We start from the raw sequence: 20,039 nt of genomic DNA, 5'->3' as shown, positions 1-20,039 counted from the left end.
TTCACTAGAGTGATGTTCCATTTGTTTCAGCACAAATAAGTAACAGTGACATGGGTCCAGCTGAATGCAGGTAGTTTCAAAATGTCAGATGCCAAGGTTATGAGTGTGATATATGGAGAAGGTGCTAATGAAGTGCAGGGCTTGAGTACAGTAATACTTTGTGAGACTAAATGTTCCTTCATTTCAGTCTTCCCAAAGGCCTCTGCATCCCTGTACCACTTTGCTACGCCCTGGTGCATCACAGTCATCAAATCAACTATCCTTGCAGCTTCTCCTGTGCGTGCCTAGCAACGTGTGGCTTCACAGTCAGCTCAGTTCCTGATAGATCCCCAATCCCCTGTCTATGGGCAGGTGGCAGGAATATATAGAGAAAGGATGAGCGGGCAGGCAGACACATACTTCAGGCCAGCTGAAGCTGATGGTGAAACCAGAACCTCAGGCCTGATCCATTGACAACAGCACACAGCCTGGACTGGCACAGCTAAATACAGAACCGTGGGAATCCTGTTTCCCAGTTAGAGTCTGACCTCAACAGAGTCCCTGTATGGATATACTGGAATTACTTGGCAGCCCAACTGTGCCTTTCTTAGAAGGGTAGTGAAGGGAAACAACTTGAAGGCAGAAAAACAACTTCCTGCTGTTCCTACTGGTAGCAGTCGAGCCCTGTGGGTTTGGCCCTATGCCCTGTAACTGGCAATGGAGTCCCCTAGCAAAACAGAAAGGAAGCCAGCCTGTGGTGGTTGATGTGGTGGCTAGACTAAACAGAGGGTTATTACCAGGACCTTTCACTTCAACAAATTTTGTTTTACATGCTGTTCTTTATGACATTCTTTATGGTTCTTTTTCCTGTCTCAGTATTTCCCACCATTCTGGTACTCTTTGCTGCAAATACTTTATCTAAGTATTAGTAAACTCTTTGTTAACTTCACTGGAGTGGAGACCTGTTGCTTGAAAATGTGTTTGCTCATGTGTATAAGTACCTGTGACATAACAGGCTCTTATGCATCAGGAGAGCTGTTGTAACTCTCTGAATAGGCAAGGGATCTTGTCAAAGACTTTTTGGCATTCTGTAGATTGATAAATCCTCATCTATATTGTCATTCATTTCTCCAAGAATACTTTGTAAGGCACAAATTATGCAGATAAAGGTTGCTCCTTCCCCAGTAGATGGGAACTATTTGTGCCTACTAATTCTATTTGTAATCAATTTGCCAGCTCTGAAAGACTCAGTCTTACCGTTCCGCTGGTTTTGTTATTAAATATGCCTCTAAGTTTTTACCTTTCCTTTAATAATAAGCTCATTTGAATTATAAATTTCTTACCACAGTTAATCAAGCAATGAATATGAGTCCATGAAGAAATCCTGGTAAACCTGTCTGGCTTGTACAGATTATAACTTTAGATTTTGTCAGATTTCGGAAGAAGGCTCTTTTACAAATTCTTCAGCTTGAGGCAATTCCTTGGAACTGACCTTTCAAAAGTAGCTCAGATTCAGAGATCGCTCGAGGCATAACCGTATGTTGTGGTTTGGCCCAGCTAGCACAGCAGCACCACAACACTCTCTTGCTCGGTGCCCCCATTCACCTCCACCCTCGTTGGGATGGTGGAGGCCCCAGTGAAATGGGAGTAAAAAGATAAGCAAAGTTGTTGTGGATTAAGACAAGGGCAGGGAGGGCTCGCTGCCAATTATGGTTCTGGGCAAAACAGACTCCAGTACTCGACTTAGAGAGGAAAGCAGGAAAATTTGTTCTACAAGAAACAGAACAGAATAAAAGCAGGAAAAAGGGAGTAGGATGATGAGAAAATTACAACCAGCACTTTAAGATCTCCTTCCCCCATCCCTCCTTTCTTCCCGGGCCCAGCTCACTGCTCCCGATATCTCTACCTCCTTCCCCTACAAACTACTCGGATACATGGAATGGAGAACGTGGTCAGTCTCTCACAGATGGGCTCTGCCGCTTCTCTTTTCTCAGATGAGGAGGACTCCTGGCATTCTACCCCTGCTCAAACATGGGGTTCCTCCCCCGGGACACAGTCCTTAACAAACTTCTCTGGTGTGGGTTGTTCCCAACAGCTGCAGCTTCTGCCGATACAGGGTCCCTCACACGGGACGCAGTCCTTGGTGAATATCTCTGGCGTGGATTCTTTGCCACGGTTGCAGTTTCTGCAGTTATAGGGTTTCTCTCTCAGGACAAGGCATCTTCTGGGCATAAGTTTAATGAGCTGCTTTGTCATGGGTTCCTCTTCACAGTTACAGATGTGGATATTGGGTCCCTTCCTCGGGACACGGCCTGCTCTGACCGTAGTGATAAAGGGCCCCTCCCTTCATACACGACCTCTTCTGGCTATAGTTTCAATGAAGAAAATCACTGGCCCTGGCTCAGGGTCTGCAGTGAAGTGATTGGGTCCCTCCCGTGGGACAAGGCCTCCTCTGGCCGTAGTCACTGTCCATGGCTCAGGGTCTTTAATGAAGTGAATCGCTGCCCCTGGTCCAGGGCCAGCTTTAGCAACATGCGTCTGCCCCTGATACAGGGTCATTATCAAAATGAAACTCCACCACTGATGCGGGGTCTTTAAAGAAATGAAAATAAATCTCAGCTTCACCAGCCCTCTCCATAGAATGCAGGGGAGTCTCTGCTCCAGCACATCTCCTCTTCTCTTTCATCACTGACCTTGGAGTCCGCATGGTTGTTTCTCTCTCTGTTCCTACTCCTTGCACCACCACCAGCCAGAAGAAGAAGGGACAGAAGGAAGAAACGGGAAAAAGGAGGAAGAAGCCTCCTGTTCCGGCTTCTTCTTAAAAAGTGATCATGGAGGCATCTAATTGGCTTAGCCCCAGAAGTGGGTCTGGCTCAGAGCTGGGGAGAATTGTGAGCAACTTCTTACAGGAGCCATCTTTACAGCCCCTTCCCCCTTACCGGAAAAGGCTGTCATGTCAAACCATGACACTGTAATGAATATGTGTGAAAAAAAACAAAGCCGTGAAAGTTTCTCCTGCTTTAAAAAGGTTTGTATCATAAATAGTTCAGCAAATCAGTCACTGACAACTGCAGATACTTTAGTATATTGGACAGGGTATATTTCCAATAAGGCCCCCGGTTGTCCATGAGGCTTGTTCTTAGGCCTCTGAAGTGCACCATTTCCCATTGCTAAAAGACAAAGTGGTGGTAGCAAGGTAGTATCATCCATGAGTTCTGTTTTGGTGTTAATAAAGTTGTGAAAATAGCTGAAAGTAACTTGAGTCCACTCTTCTGTGTGCAGCTGTGATTGGAAGAGGATTTTACGAGATTCTTTAATGTAGTTGGGATGTATTTGTAATCTTTTGACTTTGTTCTTAGTTTTTGATGACTATGGCATGTTAAGTGCTCATAATTAGGTTTGCTCTAGGCTGAAACCTGACCTGCCCTCTGCAAAGGCGAAGCTCAGACCTTCCATTGTAAGAGGCACTCAAAGGGGCTACCTTAGAAACTGCAAGGCCATGATTGCTATGAGCAAGCATATGGTAATTTCTTAGGTAGGACATGCTGTTCTAAGGAATACTTCTCTTTCAGCTTGTTTTGAATTGGACATTTTGGCCAAAGGTTTTTGTCTTGTTCTCTAAATTTGGGGTTTTATGCTATCTGGTTTGCTTTGTAAATCAAGCTGCCCTACTGTGAAAGCTGCCTTGTAGCTTCAGCTATTAGAACATGGCTGCTAGGTATGAGAGCTTTACACTCTTGGAAAGGGATTCATCTCTCTTTCTCTAAGCAACTGAGGCCCCTAATCCAAACCAGCTTTTAGCTTGCTTGTCCAGCCAGTGGAGGGAGGAGGAGAGCTTCAGAGATTTATTGCATCCAAATATAAGTGTTCAAAATAGATGGGATTAATTGTCCTATGGAGATGTATGTCTCTTTCCACTGAGTAGAGAAAAAGCCTAACTTTGTCTTACTGTCAAATTTTTAGAAAACTAAATTTAGAGGAAGTTAATCTTGTCCTTGATTCAAGAAAATACTGAGTGGCATTTGTGAATTCAGAAAATAGCAGTCTATCCAACCACTATCTTCTAGTCTGTGCTTGCTTTATCTTAAAGGAAATGTAGTCTTCCTATCATATCTCCTCTGGGGACGATGAGGGGAGTGTCTAGCACCTTTATGAAAGGAGTATGCAGCAGTCAAAAACGGCAACGGGCACTGTCAAGGAAATGGAGCCAAAGAGATTTTTAAAAACCTGTCCAAAAAGATCAGTGCCATGGCCCAACCTGCACTTTGTTTTCAGGCCATCCCTCTTCTGTCTATGACAGTGTTGTTGGAACTGGTTGTGCTCGTTTGAAACTTTCTGTGTGAGTGGACTAAAACTGCTTAAAACAAATATGACCGAGTGCTAGTTTGCACAGTACAGCATTATTAGCCCTGCCCTATCAGTTCCCATTGGGTTCCTTGATAGTTCTTAAGGATACAAAACTTGAGTATGGGTAGAGTGTCAGACCAACAGTCCCTGCAGCTCAGCGTCCTGTCCCCGACAGCGACTAACAGATGCCTTTGTGCCGTTCTCTAATTCTTTCCCAGCCTCCATCTATTTTCAGCTTGCAAGATTTTCTAGCCATAAATCTTTCTTGTTAAGTGAAGAATTGCAGCTGACTTTCTTGTCTCTTATGTTTTAGAACTAAAAAACCAAAGAAGGCATCTGCTTCTCCGACCAAGGAAGAGAAGCCCAAATTGACCATTTTTGAAGAGGAAGCAGATACAGATGAAGGACTTTTTGGCCCAGAAAAAGATTTCACATCAATTGGTCCCAAGAAGAAGATGAAAGAGAGTAAATTTGTTATGTATTTGTATATACACAGATTGTTTTATCTGAAGCATGTGTACAACTGAGCTTTTAAAGCGTAGTGATACAGAGCATACAGGCTAAATAATGGCTTGAGACTAATAAGACAAATCTTCAGTTAGAGTAGAGTCATCTAGAATCATTCAGAAAGAGTAAATAAGACCTGTAGTCTCATAGCTATTTACTGTTGACATTTTGTGCTGGGATATTATAGGTCTGTGTGAGCTGTCTGTCCCACAGTAACTCATGCCACACTAACAAGAGTAACATGACCTGTTTTTGAGAACAAGAGGAAGCAGATTTACCAGATCTTGAGAGTGCAGAGTATCACTGCACTTTATGGACTGGCAATCCTCATAAAAAAAAGAATTCTCTATACAATCTTCAGTAGCCAGATTTACTAGCTAGAGTTAGTCCAGGTGTTCTAGTATGCACTGTGATTTAACTACAGCATTTTCTATTTCCCCTTTCTAGATCTGAAACTATTTGAAGATCCAGACCTTGGTGGGGCAGTAGCACTGGGTGACTCACTGCTACTGCCAGCTGCCTGTAAGAACAGAGAGTATGTGCTGAACACGGGTCCAGAGGAGGACACTGAGGAACTGCTGAGGTACACATCTCAAATCTGTCATGTAGGATGAAGGTGATCTGAGAAGTTATTTAGACCTCATAAGAGATGAATTTGAGGGCAAATCTTAAATATTTTGAATGCTATCAATCAGTATGTGTACTTTCAAGTAAAAGGTAAGGTATATGTCATGGAGCTCAGAAATCAAACACATTAAAAAAGAAATTAAGGAGACCCTTTAGGAAAGGTAGAGTGCATGATATTATTCTGTTACTACAAAGGAAGTGCCTTGAAGGCCCAAGGCATTCCATCTAGTCGTTGTTTTCTAACAAGACACTTCTACTCTCTGCAAGCGATCCAAAGGGAGTGAAAAGCAAGAAACAAAGCCCAGAAACAAAGAGGAATTCAGCTTCAGTGAGCTGAAATTGGGGGCTCCTGCTGCAAAAGGATTGATTTTCTGCTGGTGGTTCACAGATCTCTGTGCACACTTCCAGGAGGATTCCTGTGCACATCTCCACAGCTATAAAGGACTCTGACACCTGGCATTTGATTTTTAATCTAGTGGAAAGGAGGGCCAGAGCTCGGGAAGGAGTAATGTACTTACTCTTACACTTACCTGCCCTCTTGATATTATAGCACTGAACATACCAACACATAATGTTTTTTATTTCTGACATCTCTCTCACAAGGCTGGTTTGCCTGCACTGATAATCCTCTAGAAATCAAGCAGCAAGCCAATGCTCAGGGAGACAGCATCACCAGGGAATGTGTGCTACGGTAATAAGTCCCATTCATGCCTTCTGGATCTCAGGCTGCCATCTAAATGATGAGGCCAAGCTTCTTCCTGTGCTAATTCTTGCCAGACAGCTCCTATTAGGATTTACGATTTCTGCAGCAGGTACTAAACCCAGGAGAGAGAATCTGTGTGTGGTTTCAAACCTCTTCTGAAGCAGGTGGGTTTGCAGCTAATGCTTTCTAAACATGCAGAAGTACCAGCTATCTCAGCTGTAGTTCCTGACAATTTAAACAAACATTAAATTGGGTTCACATTACATCCCTACAGCCCACCTGATGTTTATAGAAGCTGATGGGGCAAGACATAACCTGATTTAGTGCTGTGCTATATATACAAACATGTATGTGCTGGCATTATTTCATGTTTGCTTTCTCCCCTTCTAGCAATCTCAGCATATGATGGTCCAGATTGTTCATACAGCAGGAAGAGAAATACCTGTTTCAATGAGTCCTTGCATTATTATCCACTACTGGAGAGTGCTTCTCCATCTGCTATGTTAATGTACTTTGGATTATATGTTTTCTCTTCCTGCATGGCAGAGAAAAGTCTTAAAGTCTGCTGTCAGAGCGACGGACCATGCGTTTAGATCCATTTGGTGTCATCAGTGTTAGCAGCACACTCAGATCACAGAATCTCAAGGGCTGGAAAGGACCTTGAAAGATCATCTAGTCCGAGCACCCTGCCAGAGCAGGACCACCTAGAGTAGGTCACACAGGAACTCATCCAGGTGGGTTTTGAATGTCCCCAGAGAAGGAGACTCCACAACCCATCTGGGCAGCCTGTTCCAGTGCTCCGTCACCTTCACAGTGAAGAAATTCTCCCTTTTATTTCTTCATAACCTCTTATGTTCCAACTTGTACCCTTTGCCCCTTGTCCTATCATTCGACTTCACTGAGAACAGCCTGGCTCCATCCTCCTGACACCCACCCTTTACGCACTTGTAAACATTAATGGGATCACCCCTCAGTCTTCTCTTCTCCAAACTAAAGAGGCCCAGCTCCCTCAGCCTTTCATCATAAGGGGGATGCTCCACTCCCTTCATCATCTTTGTGGCCCTGTGCTGAACTCTGTCCAGCAGCTCCCTGTTCTTCTTGAACTGAGGGGCCCAGAACTGGACACAATATTCCAGATGTGGTCTCACAAAGGCAGAGTAGAGGGGGAGGAGAACCTCTCTCGACCTACTGTCCACACCCTGTCTCATACAACCCAGGATGCCATTGGCCTTCTTGGACATGAGGGCACATTGCTGGCTCATGGTCATCCTACTGTCCACCAGGACCCCCAGGTCCCTTTCCCCTACACTACTCTCTAAGAGTTCATTCCCCAACCTGTGCTGGAACATGGAGTTATTTTTTCCCAGATGCAAGACTCTACACTTGCCCTTGTTGAATTTCATTACATTTCTTTCTTTCATTCTACAACAGATGGTTGTAGAATCAGACTGGTTTGACCATCTAGTTCCAACCCCCTGCCATAGACAGAAACACCTTCCACTAGACCGGGTTGCTCAAAGCCCCATCCAGCCTGGCCTTGAACACTTCCAGAGATGGGAATTCACAACCTCTTTGAGTAATCTGTTCCAGTGTCTCACCACCCTTCACAGTGAAGAACTTCTTCCTTATGTCTAATCTAAATCTCCCCTGTTTCTGTTTAAAGCCATTTCTTCTTGTCCTATCACTACATACCCTTGTAAAACATCCCTCTCCAGCTTTCGTGTCGGCTCCTTTAGGTACTGGAAGGCTGCTCAAAGGTTTACCTGGAGCCTTTTCTTCTCCAGCCTGGAAAAGATTCTATTTCTTTTAAATTCCAGTGGCTTTCATTTATTCTTTAACTGTCTCAGCACTTCAGTAGTTGACAAGTCATCGCCATCCAATTGGAAATAAATACATGTAATGAAGCAGAAAATTATCCCAATGGTCCAATGGGAAAGTTGTTTTAAGAATCCAGAGACAACTCCTGGCTGTGAAAGAGGTATAAGCAGATAGGTCAGTATCTGTTGATCTGTTCAGGTACCTAACAGCCTCTGAAATCCTCCTGATAAACTGAATTGACAGTGTTGTCTTTACATCATGGAGAACGGGTGGACTGAATACAAGGTGACTGAGTGTAAAGGAGAAGCTGTTAAAGGGGGGAAGAAGAATGTTAGTGCTGTTTTAACCTAGTAGAATATTTCGTCACACCTGTGTAACTTTGTTGCAGTCACCTGAAATCCCTTAGCTGAACTTTCTCATATGGTTATGCACGATGTACTTTGTTTTCTGTTCATCTAGAAGCCTTAGCAGAACTGCTAGGTCTCATAAACGTAAAGGCAACATTTGAATCATCTCCCACCTTCCCTCACCACCAGATGGGTTTTACACATTCTTGCAGGGCAGTGCCACAGTGTCTTTTCAAGCAGTGACTCTTTCTGGTGAGAGGAAATGTTCACCGTAAGCTATACCCTGCAGTCTCTGGTATGGGCACTTGAGCATGTTTTGGAGCCTAAGAATAAACCTTGCCTTTGGATGATGTAGACGTGAATAATCCCTCTCCTTTTCCAAAGGGACTGAAGAAATCTCTCCCCCACCCTCAAATCAAGGTAGGAGCTCTGACAACCCATTCCATTAGTGGGCTAGAGCTGGCTGAGTTGCTAGATGAAAATTGGCAAACATCTTGGTCTGTTGGACATACTCTGTCATACTATACAGAATATTTGCCTGGACATGTTTTGCCAAGACCTAAGACTGGCCTGAGCTGTGAGGCACCAGCATGTCTATGTTAGGTCCAGAAACCTGGACATGTTCACTGTACCCAACTGGATTAGCTAAACATTGCAGATGTGCAAGAAAGTTGCACTTGAGTTACGAAGTGGGCATTGGCGTGTGCCATATGGTCTGCTCGCATGTGTGGTGTCTCTGACTTGCTGGAAAGTGCACTTCTGTGGTAGTTTGACCTTGGCTGGATGCCAGGTGCCCACCACACTACTCTATCCCCCACCTCTTCAGCAAGCCAGGGAAGGGGAGAAAATAAGATGGGAGTCTCGTGGATTGAGATAGAAACCGTTTAATAAAGAGACAGCAAATCTGTGTGCACGGGAAGCAAAGCAAAAGCAGATAAAGCTGTTACTCTCTACTTCCCATCAGCAGCGATGTCCGGCCACCTCCCGAGAAGCAGGGCTGCAGTACGCGTAGCAGTTGCTTTGGGAAGGCCGGAAATGAATGTTGCCTCCCCTTCCTGCTCCTCTCCCCCAGTTTATATTACTGAGCTGACGTCATATGGTATGGAATATCTCCTTGGTCAGCCTGGGTCAGCTGTCCTGGCCATGGTCCCTCCCAAGATCATGCCCACCCACAGCTATTGGTGAAGGTGGGGGAAGGAATGCTGCAGGGACAGCCCTGATGCTGTGCAAGCAGTAGACATTATATTGATATCAACAGTAAGCACAGCACTGCAGGAGCTGCTGTGGAAAATCACTACCATCCCTGACCCACTACAACTTTCTAGTGAATCATAGGCAGAGATAGAGAGCACTGCCTAAGGCAGAGTAAGGTAGAACCTTCTTCCAAAGGGGAGATGGGAAAAGGATGGTGTTCAGAGCAAAACACAGAGGCAACCAAGTCCTTCCTAATTGTTACAGTACTTGAGTGGTTGTAGCAGCAGTTGCACTACTGTGCTGCCAGCACAGCAGCAAATCCCCAGCAGTTGGCTTGTAACTCTTGAGGAAGAGACTGTTACGGAGACAAATGAGTCTGCAAAATGTGCGTGGGCTGTGCTTGTCACAACATGAGGGAGAAGAAAATGTGATAAACGTTCTCATTGCTATCTGCAGGCTGTTCTCGCTGAGGATACCTGCTCAAATGAAATTAGACTATTTTAAATAGAATCACCTGCTTTACATTAACAACTGTTGAGCTTCAAGGAGAACCAATTGCTTTGTAAGTGTAACAAAACATTTCTTTTTATGGCAAAATGCACATGTCCAGTCAAATATCTTCCCTCTTCCTGTCCATTGAGCAGGCTTTTATTGGTTACCAATTTCTTGGCCTACCAACAAATATTATGTGATGGTGATGGAGAAACTAGGTGAGATACCTCACTCTAACCACTGGCATTGTAGCTGCAAGCACTCTTTCCTGCCTCAAGGTCTGACCTAATGCAGCAATGAGTTGCCTGTAGAGCCAGTGTACCTGCGTGGCCTTCCAGAACTTGTGGAAAAGAGATAAATTGCTGTGGTAGGAAGCAGCAAGGTCAAGTCTCATCATGTTGAAAAAAGGAGCAAATCATACTCTTCCTTCATGGGATGTGCTCTGAGAAAGGAGGGGATGGGTAACCAAGTCTTTTTGGTTTATCTCTTTACCACAGGGATATGGAGGAAGTCAGGCTCTTCTAAGAAGTCCTGGATCCTGTTGCTTTTGTCTCTTCCAAGGTGCAAAATGACCTGCTGCAGTAAGATGAAATGGTAGCTGATCAGCCCTTTCCCAGATGTTAAAAGAATTGCCCTCATGAATGGATTCAGGACTAGGCTTCTCTTTTCTCCTGTCATTTTCCTGGGTCACGCCATACCATCTGATTCTATATAGACGCATTCAGCCATTTACTTCCACCTCAAAGCTCCTCCTCAGGTCTGATTTCCATTTAAGTTAGAGGTGGAAGACCACTGCTACATAAATCAATATCCTGCAAACTCTCCTATTGTGGGTTCCCATGCCATCCCTTTTTCTCATCTCTGTCCACCCAGTGGCCACAGATGTGCAGATTAAGTTTTCCTGCAGCAGGACTGCAGTCAAGCTCTTCTGTCTCATTAATCTAAATCATGCCTGTCTGGTATGATGGATCACGTTTCTGTGGAAAACCATTGCTAGAACTGATCCTGTGAATGTTGCAGCAGCTCTGTGGGCCCACAGAGTTACATAAATTATCACACATCCTAGCCTGAAATTATTATTGGGGTTGTCTGAGGAGCTTTTTAGGAGAAATTTAATTAACTTCACCTTTGATAATGAATAGGGAGTTGAATTGGAAGGAAGCAGCAGTTAGCATAACTTTTGTCTTTTTCCAGTGCTGAGAGAAGTGTCAGCAGTGGGGATCTCCGTTCTGCTGCCCCGTGATGGCAGACCTGATGTGTTCTTTCTTAGAAAGATCTGAGACTGCTGATGTTGAAAGGGACTGTCCATCTCTTACCTTTGTGCTACAGCTGCATCATCCTGCCTGTGCTCTTAAAAACTGAATTTACAGGTTGTAAAATCTGTATTTACAGGTTGATCCATTTTACAGCTGCCACCAGTGATGCAAATGAGGAGCCTTTCAGGAGCATTATAGTGTTAGAGGCTGAAGCTGTTTGTGAAACCACATTCTAGTAATGGCCATTTATAAATACCATTCAGTCCATACAGCTTCTTGAGCAGATTTGTTAGCTTCAGATTCAGCAAGGAACTCTTAACCACCCTTGAAGCAGAAGAAGTTGATATGTTCTTCTTTCAGGAAGCCATTAGTAGATGCTGAATTCAGAGAGCAACACTTAGATCTCAGTCTAGCCAGGAGTCACATGGGACACCACCTCCAGCACCACATGATGAGAAGTGCTTTCTCACTGTCCTGAGGACATGAGAGCAGCACCGTGGTTGGGAGAAGAGCTCAGAGAAACTCCAGGGTGTTTAAATCTGGATCCTTTGGGCAGAGGGTTGTTTCAGTGATGGACGAGTGATAAAAGTGTTTGCAATAACTGAGTTGGAAATATCCTGACCACTCCAGGGCAGTTTCTCTTGCTTACTGTGACCTGAGTGTGAGGAAAGAGTCTTGATTTGACTGCAGTAGCTTTCAGTAAATACAGAAATTCTTTTCCTACCAGTTTTTTGTAGATTTTCTTTGCTTCCCAAGAGCACTTTCTGTGATGGTTTTCAAGCTTATTTTTTTTCCATTTCATTTTTCTAGGGATGCTACCTACAAATACTGGAAGTGGAAGAGCTATAAAGTAAACTTGGCCAACAGAATAGAAAGGCTTTTGCCAGACAGGCAACATTAATTCTTGTCCTCTGCCTCAGGAACATATATGGGTTGTATAGAATAATGCAGAGAGGTCACCTAAAGTCCTAGTCTCCCCTAGCACAGCAAGTGATTCATTTGCTAGGCTTGAGAGTCACTGAATTTCAACCATCTTGCCTCAGGTTACTTGTGGTTTTGAAAGATATCTTCAGATGGGGGATAGAAGCTGCCTGCTCTCCCTCTACCCTAACTATGCCTTTGCCTGGTGATTGGGGAACTTTCTAGAGAAGCAGGAGACTGAGGTTTGAACTTCTTCAAGGTGAGGAGAAATGGAACCAGCTCTCTGATTCAAATTGCAAAAATTGAATTGTCAAATTGAAAAAAAAAGAGTTGCCTGGTTTGTTGGATGAGTGATAGAACCAGTAGGCTGTTTTCCTCAGAGGGCTCCTCAGGGGCCTTATAAGGGGGCAGTAACCCTGATCTGTGGCCCTTGGTCAGACAGCATCACTGGTTTGCATCCATGCTCTTAGACTCTCTCCAGCTGCAGAACAAGGTGTCTGTACACAGCTGCATGCTGGGAAGGGTCCCTGTCCCATGCCAGCTGTGAGTTATGTCTGGAAGTTTTTGAGAGGAGGGCTAATGTGTCCCAGACCAGAGCTGTGGCAGTTGTTCTTCTAGCATTTTAACAGTAACAGACTCATGTTCCAGCATCCAGACATATTTCCTGGCACTGGTACCAGTATGAACTTATCTGTGAGGGATTGCAGGGGAAAGAGGAGTGGGAGGGGATATAGCTCCTTCACAATCCCCTGTGCTTTGCACTCCTGTGGCTAACCCCAGCCTGTATCATTTCCATGGGCCTTGTTAGACATCACACTGTCTCTATTGACTTTAGCAGAAGTGATGGTCAACAGCTACTTCAAAGCCTTCTGCCTGTTTATGGGCACAAGCCTTTTCCCAAGTCACGTGTGTGATATCACACCTCTCTCCAGTGCTTCACAAAGGTATCTGTCATATTTGGAGCTAACACCAGACAAAATAAAGACACTAATAAGAAGACAGGGAAAGGGAAAAGTTTGTTCTTGAGGAACTGCTGTGAGCTGCATAACCAAGCTTCATGCATGGTGCTTTCAGATACTTCAGCAAATTATGTGAGGCTTTGTCTCTTGCTTTTCATTACTGATTCTCCTCATTAGAGCATTCCCAGCAAGCAGAGGTTACTGTCCCCATCATGCTACATCTGTACGCACACGTAGGCATTCCTGTCCCAGGATCTTGCCCAGATAGACAGGACAGAGTTCAGAGAAGTGGCATCTAAAATGTTGATGTTCTGATGGCAGCTGCATCTGTGTCCAAGTCAGGTCTCATTTAGTCTCTTGAAGTCTGCATGCTAGCAGTTGTATCATAGGGCTTTGTGGCAGCCTTTCTTCAGTAAGGGTTTTGATTGCTCTCTGTGTCTGGAAACAAAGAGAATTTCCACCAATAGAGCCAGTGAATCAGCACAACAGTATGGCAGGAATTTTAAACAATGTGGCTCTGCTCTTTGGTTACAGACAAAGAAAGAGACTAATTAGGGAATGATTAATTACATGGATTCTGTGCCTGATTGTCTATAAAGAGATGGGGGTGGGAAGATTCTTCCTTTAATCTTGTTATTTCAGAATAGTTGTGTGATTTTTTTTCTTCCTCCTGCAGTTAAATATGGTGGTAGTTATGCACTGTAACAATTCATTTGCTTCTCAAGAAATAGAAATCCTTGTTTCCATCTCTGCCTGAGGCATTTTACGTTTTACCTCTTTAGTTTTCCAATGACAGTTGTGTCTCACATGATCAAACGACGGTGGATCAGTTTGCCTAGCACTGCAGCACTGAAAAGCAAATTTTGAGACAAAGACCACATATTAACTCCTATGTTCTCTATAAAAGACTTCTGTCTAGCTGAGGTCTTGAAGAAATGCAAGACAAAAAAAATAGGATATTTACGTGATCAGCTTCCAGACTTTGAAAAATCATCATCTGCAGAATTTTTTGTCTTAAACAGAAAAATCCCACAACCTACAGGAATGCATCTTTTGAGGGTATTTTATCAAGATGCTTAAAAGTATTGTTTTGTTGTGCTTAGCATGGAAATTAATAATAGTCACACAGGAGTAGACAATTCAGGAAAGTGTACCATCTGACTCAGTTAATGAGCTGTATTTACTTCTCAGACTTCCTCCATATGATCTGTATGTGTATAGTTATTATAGTATCTGTTATTTATGACCAAAACTTTGTGACATGGACACTGATTCACTCGCTGTTTGTTTATGCCAAGAAATGAGGCATCAGTTAAAGAAAGCCAGGCTCCAGAAATACCAGTCCTAACATGATTTGTTTATTACACAGCAAAGGGAACAAGAACATGTCTTGGCAATGTGATCACAGGTGTGATATCTCTTGGTTATCAGAATCTGCAGCAAATAAAAATACCTGGGCTTAAATTAAAATAATGTATGTATTAAATAATGTATGTATGTGTAAAATAATGTATGTATCTCCACTCACCAGTACAGGCTGGGGGTCGAACGGCTGAAGAGCAGCTCTGCAGAGAGAGATCTGGGAGTCCTAATTGATAATAAACTAATCATGAGCCAGCAATGTGCCTTCGTGGCCAAGAAGGCCAATGGCATCCTGGGATGCATCAAGAAGAGTGTGGCCAGCAGGTCAAGGGAGGTTCTTCTCCCCCTCTACTCTGCCCTAGTGAGGCCTCATCTGGAGTCCTGTGTCCAGTTCTGGGCTCCTCAGCTCAAGAGGGACAGGGAAGTGCTGGAGAAAGTCCAGCTTAGGTCCACCAAGATGATCAGGGGAATGGAACATCTTTCATACAAGGAAAGGCTGCAGGAACCGGAGTCTCCTTCCTTGGAGGTCTTCAAGACTCACCTGGACATGTTCCTACGTGACCTGATCTAGGTGAACCTGCTTCTGCAGGGGGGTTGGACTAGATGATCTCTAAAGGTCCCTTCCAACCCCTACCATTCTATGATTCTATGAAGAATTTAGGTGGAAAAATACACTGACAAGGTGTTTTCTAAGTTAGGTAGGATATGACACCCACAGGGAATCATGTAAACTAAAAGACTTCAAAAGTCTTATCTAAGTAAAAGAAAATATACTCAGAATTACTTGGGGGATGAAATTTGCTGCCTGCTGGAATACAAGTCCACAAGGTGGAATCCAAGGTGCAGAGCTCTGGGAGAGTGGCCCTGCTCTGGCCATCAATTGGTCTGCTTAGGGATTTCCTAGTTTTAGATGTCAATATTCAGAGAGTTGATTTTACAGGATTAGCTTTGGTCAAAACCGATCCTTTTTAAGATTCCTTTTGGGCATCACAAAAAGATCTGACTTCAAGAATAGTTTTACCTTAAAGGGTCCTGACTGTCCATGCAGCAGAAAGTTCAGCCTAATCCTTATTCACTTTGTGGCCAAGTCATGTGAGTGTAGTTTGTCTCAGCCTGGGCAGAACAGTCATTAAGTTCCTCATAGCTTTTAATGAGACTGAACATAAAGAAGAAACCCTTGAAATCATGCAGGTTTTCTTAATAATATCAGAGTCCTTAGCTGAGGATGCTGGAGTTCTTGAAGTACTCATGGTTTTAACATTCTAACAATGTTCACTAGGGATGGAGTGATAAACTGTCTGAGAGACATTGATTCTTCTGTTGATCATGTTCCTCATGGTCCTGGCCAGGTACCCCAACTACTTGCTTCCCAAATTATGGAAGAGCTCAGCTTTGCTTTAGCTACCTACTTTACCTGTCTGCGGAGGTCACCACCAAGTTGTTCAGCCATGTGGCAGAGACATTTACTCTATCTCTCCTAGGGAAAGAGGGAGAGAGAGAAATCAGTCCCAGTTAACAATAGTGGCTCTGCAGGGGACTGGATAACCACCCCCCCCCAGGACAGTGTCATTGCCTGTCAGTAAGGAAGATATGAATTACAAAACACAAATGTGTGGAAGGACCAATAAAATACCTGATACAAAGTGAAGTAAGGCTCGTTCGTGCTTCGAGACCTGCCAACCTCTGAGGCTTGTAGAAGAAACTACAAAGGCACCTTGGATTCTGTGTGATACCTTCTTCCCTTGAGTGCTGGAGAGCTGCTGCAACAAGCCCCTGTCAAGTCACCAGGGCCTCAAGTGAGAAGCTTCAGGGAATCCTCCTAGAGAGAAACAACTGTTTTCTGTTCCCTTAGGCGCATCCGTATTTGCTCCTTGCTGTTTGCCGTGAGGTGGTTACAGGTGCTTTGACCAACAGAGCATCCAGCCCATCCTCCTGGATGGAGGGACTGTACCATATCTTGTAGTGCTCTAGCAGAGAGAGGGAGAGAGTGGGCTGCACGTGCACTGCCAACTCCTTTGTTGTTTAAGAATCACTTGACCAGACTTTCATATCCTCACAAGTTCTCCAAGAGTGAACTAAGTAAAATTATTTGAAGGGAATTTTAGCACTGAAGAAAATTCCAGTCCCTTTGGAATAATTCCTGCACCTTAATTTCTTCTCCTAGTTCATTTGTAGCTTCCCTGTCAGGCTGCCCTTTGACTGAAGCAGAGGGAGTTTTACTGCTGGCACTGATAGAACCTAGTAGGCCGATTCGGGTGATACTGAAATTTGGTAAAAACAATTCTTATATCAGAACTTGTAAACAATTAAACAGTTAAATCATTTTACCAGCTAGGAGGCTATGGTGGTAGAGTAAGTATCATACTAGAGCTGGAGTCTGGCAAGGAGATAACCATCTATGACAAATCTATTCCTCTTCATGTTTGGCTCCTGGTCCCCCATGTAAAAAAACTTTACTTGCACTGCTTATGCTTTAGCTTTCATGATTTTGTATGCTACAGTCAGAGGTGGAGCCTGTTGAAAGTCGTGTAAGCATTTATGAGGTATGCATTTTATCAGAGGCTTCACTTTGGTAGCTGGTCATTACACAGCTGATTATCTGCATGGATTGCTGGCTGGACTTTGCTTAACAATTATTTATCAATCAAGCCTTTGGGAAATGAACAACTGTGTTTACTCCTTACAGTGTTTTGTTTGACCACTGTGCTCAGAGGACCAAAACAAGAGGCTATTTTGATTCAGAGCAGAAATTAGAGTGGCCTGTAAAAACATCTCTAGCTATGCTCATTTTTACTCTGCTATATCTTTTAGAGATGTGATGTGTCACAACCTTCTTGCCCTTTCCTCCACATGTTCACTTCCCAAAGGCAGACACTTCTTGGAGTCACAAGACAATCTGTCATAAGGGCTCTCTCAAAACCTTTAATAGCTCCTAGGGGAACAGATTTCAGCATGCAGAGCATGCTGTGTCTCTTGATAAGGTCAAACAATGCAGGTAGAAAAAATCCTTAACTGTTTCGGGTGTTTGGGGTTATTTTGCTAGGAAATAGGGAGAAATGCTAGGAAAAAGAGATTTTGTGTATGATCACAGATTGCAAAACTTCTTCAGTTTGTTGGAAGCAAATGCGAACATGATATTTTTAAAGCCATTAGTTTTTTCAGTTTCTCACATGGGGGATGCTCAATCTCTGTCTGGGAGAATGGGGATGAAGAGAAAGCAGAGCTGAATGTGAAAAGTTTTATTATTCCCTGAAAATTTCTGGCAAGTAAATCATCCTGTCACAAATCAAAAGCATTTTTTTCCCCAAACTAAAATCGAGTTCTTTTTCTATTGATAATTGCAAACTGCTTTTAATATGCACATTTGAAAACACGCTGTAACATTAACTTGTACAGTGAATTGAGAAAACACATTATAAAAAGACAGTTCTTATTTTGATAACATTGAAACTTTTATGGGAAGCTCTTCCTCATAGAGAAATTCATCAAAGTTGATACTTTCCTGCAGAAAATTAGGATTTTTCTTACAAAACAAAAAGTAGTTCAAAAATTACCAAGATGTTAATGATATTTTCATTTTGTTCCAGAGTTGAAGACGATTTAGAGCAACTCTTGAAAGTAACCTCCAAACCAAAACCTAAGGTACCATCAAAACCACCAGTGCCTCAGAAGCCAGCAGTTGCCCCCAGGAGCACTATTTCGCCGCCACTGGCACAGCCAGAGGAAACCAAGATTCAGACCATGGATGAAGTGGACATTCTCCAGTATATCCAGGAAAATGAATCTATCAACAACCAAGATGCAAGTCTTTTTTGAACATATGCATTTTAGAAGTGTAATGATACCTTCTTGGCTTAAACTCCCAGTGAGCTCAAATGACAATGGCAAGAGCTGTCCAAATGTCTTCACTGTCACAGTGCTCACTGGAGTACCACGATATAGAGAGGACCAAGTTTGACTAGCAGAGCCTCAGCACATTCTTTTCAAAACAGTGCAGTTGTGGTATAATATTGCCTTAGATTCTCAGGGTTTTACAGGGAATGTGGACAAGAACAGAGCACTACAAATTGTCTGTTACTATTTTAATAGCAACACAGTATCAGTATATATATATCTCTTCAGTTTCAGCCAGTTTAGTGCTGATGGAAAATGATGAGCAGGTTGCACAGGTGGCAACTGAGAATAGTGTCCAACAAAAGGTCTGAGGCAGGACAGAATGTTATTCCTGTCACTTTAGACAGTTCATTTCAGCTCACTGGAAAGGTAATTTGCCTTTTATCCTGAGCACTTTTGTAGCAGCCTGTTGCTCCCTGACTGGTATTTCTGTAATTTAACCAGGAACTGTTAAGTATAGGTAACCATTCCTCTGTAGTTTTCATGGTTTGACCCTCTGCTGCCTTTGTTGTGCAAATGCCAATTTGTAAGAGAATTTTTAGGACTGCAAGCACTAAACCTATGCATCACTGACCCCTGGGAACAACGGCAAGTAGTTGAAGATGATGAAGAGTGCAGCTCCAGACATACATGGAGGTTGCAGTGGGCAGGAGGTTTGGATGCTGTAGGACTCTCATGAACCTACTCAAAATTCACAAGGGCTAATTTTTTTCCAGCCAAGTCTTCCTGGGCTTCCCCTGTACTTAACTGAGAGAAAGAGATTTCTGCAGGAAGTGATTCAGTGCAGGTGTCCTAACGGAGGAACTCTAAGTTACTCTCTGGAGTCACTCACTCTCACTTTCTCCTTCCTGTCTCCCAGAATGTAAAGAAGCCACGGAGTTTAATTCCCCTAAGCCAAAATGATAAAATAGTGATCTGTTCATTACTATGGTTAATGGTTAAAACAGGGGAGGACAAACTTGGGATTATCCAAAGGAAAAAATAGGAAGAAAATGTACTGGAGAAATTTTGATATGCAGGAGAAGAAAAATGTGGTAGAACAGGCATCCCTGTTCTACCCTTTTTTTTTTTCCCACCTCAGGCACTCTGGTTGAACATGCTGAATTTACATCTAATGTGGAGTGATACCTGCTGTCATGTAGAAGGAGATTCCTGAACTCATTCCATGTATGTTCTATTCAGAACTCAAGGTCCCCAGAGGGAAAATATTAGTATATTTAAGCCATAATACTATCTGCCTTTCTGATCTAGAACAAAATCAATAGAAAGCATTTTACAGATATATATATATTTAATAAAAAATATTAGTATTTCCTTTTTAACCATTTAAAAATATGATAAAGGTATTTTGATTTGATGGGACAAATGTAACCATTGTCTCTTGTCTATGTACAGTATTTTTCAGTATAATAAAACATTTTGCTAACCTGCAGGTGTTGTTGTTCTCTAGGTTGTACAGTGGCAGCAAATCCAAGTTAAAGGATGGATTCCATGTAAGACATGAGGAGTGTTAGATGGTGTTAAAGCATCTGCTCCACTAAAGTCCTGTGTAAATAAGTATGAAACAAAGAACGTAACTGTACTCATGTTTCCTTTGAGAGCAGCTCAAGGTAAAACTATATGTGGGCAAAGG

General features: G+C 43.1%; 1 protein-coding gene across 1 annotated transcript in view; it reads left to right on the top strand.

Annotated features, from left to right (window-relative positions):
• The window catches only part of HS1BP3 (HCLS1 binding protein 3), a 58,718-nt gene extending 38,954 nt beyond the window's left edge, over window positions 1-19,764 (top strand). Inside the window, exons 5-7 of the mRNA XM_061989966.1 lie at window positions 4,640-4,791; window positions 5,281-5,416; window positions 18,100-19,764. Coding sequence (XP_061845950.1) covers window positions 4,640-4,791; window positions 5,281-5,416; window positions 18,100-18,328 — 517 coding nt within the window. The 3' untranslated portion in view covers window positions 18,329-19,764. The remainder of the gene's footprint in view (window positions 1-4,639; window positions 4,792-5,280; window positions 5,417-18,099) is intronic.
• The last annotated feature ends 275 nt before the right edge of the window (window positions 19,765-20,039 follow it).

This window comes from Colius striatus, chromosome 2, assembly GCF_028858725.1.
Source record: "Colius striatus isolate bColStr4 chromosome 2, bColStr4.1.hap1, whole genome shotgun sequence".
Taxonomy (NCBI): domain Eukaryota; kingdom Metazoa; phylum Chordata; class Aves; order Coliiformes; family Coliidae; genus Colius; species Colius striatus.
Note: the sequence above shows the minus strand (reverse complement) of the source record. Positions and strands in the feature narration are given on the sequence as shown.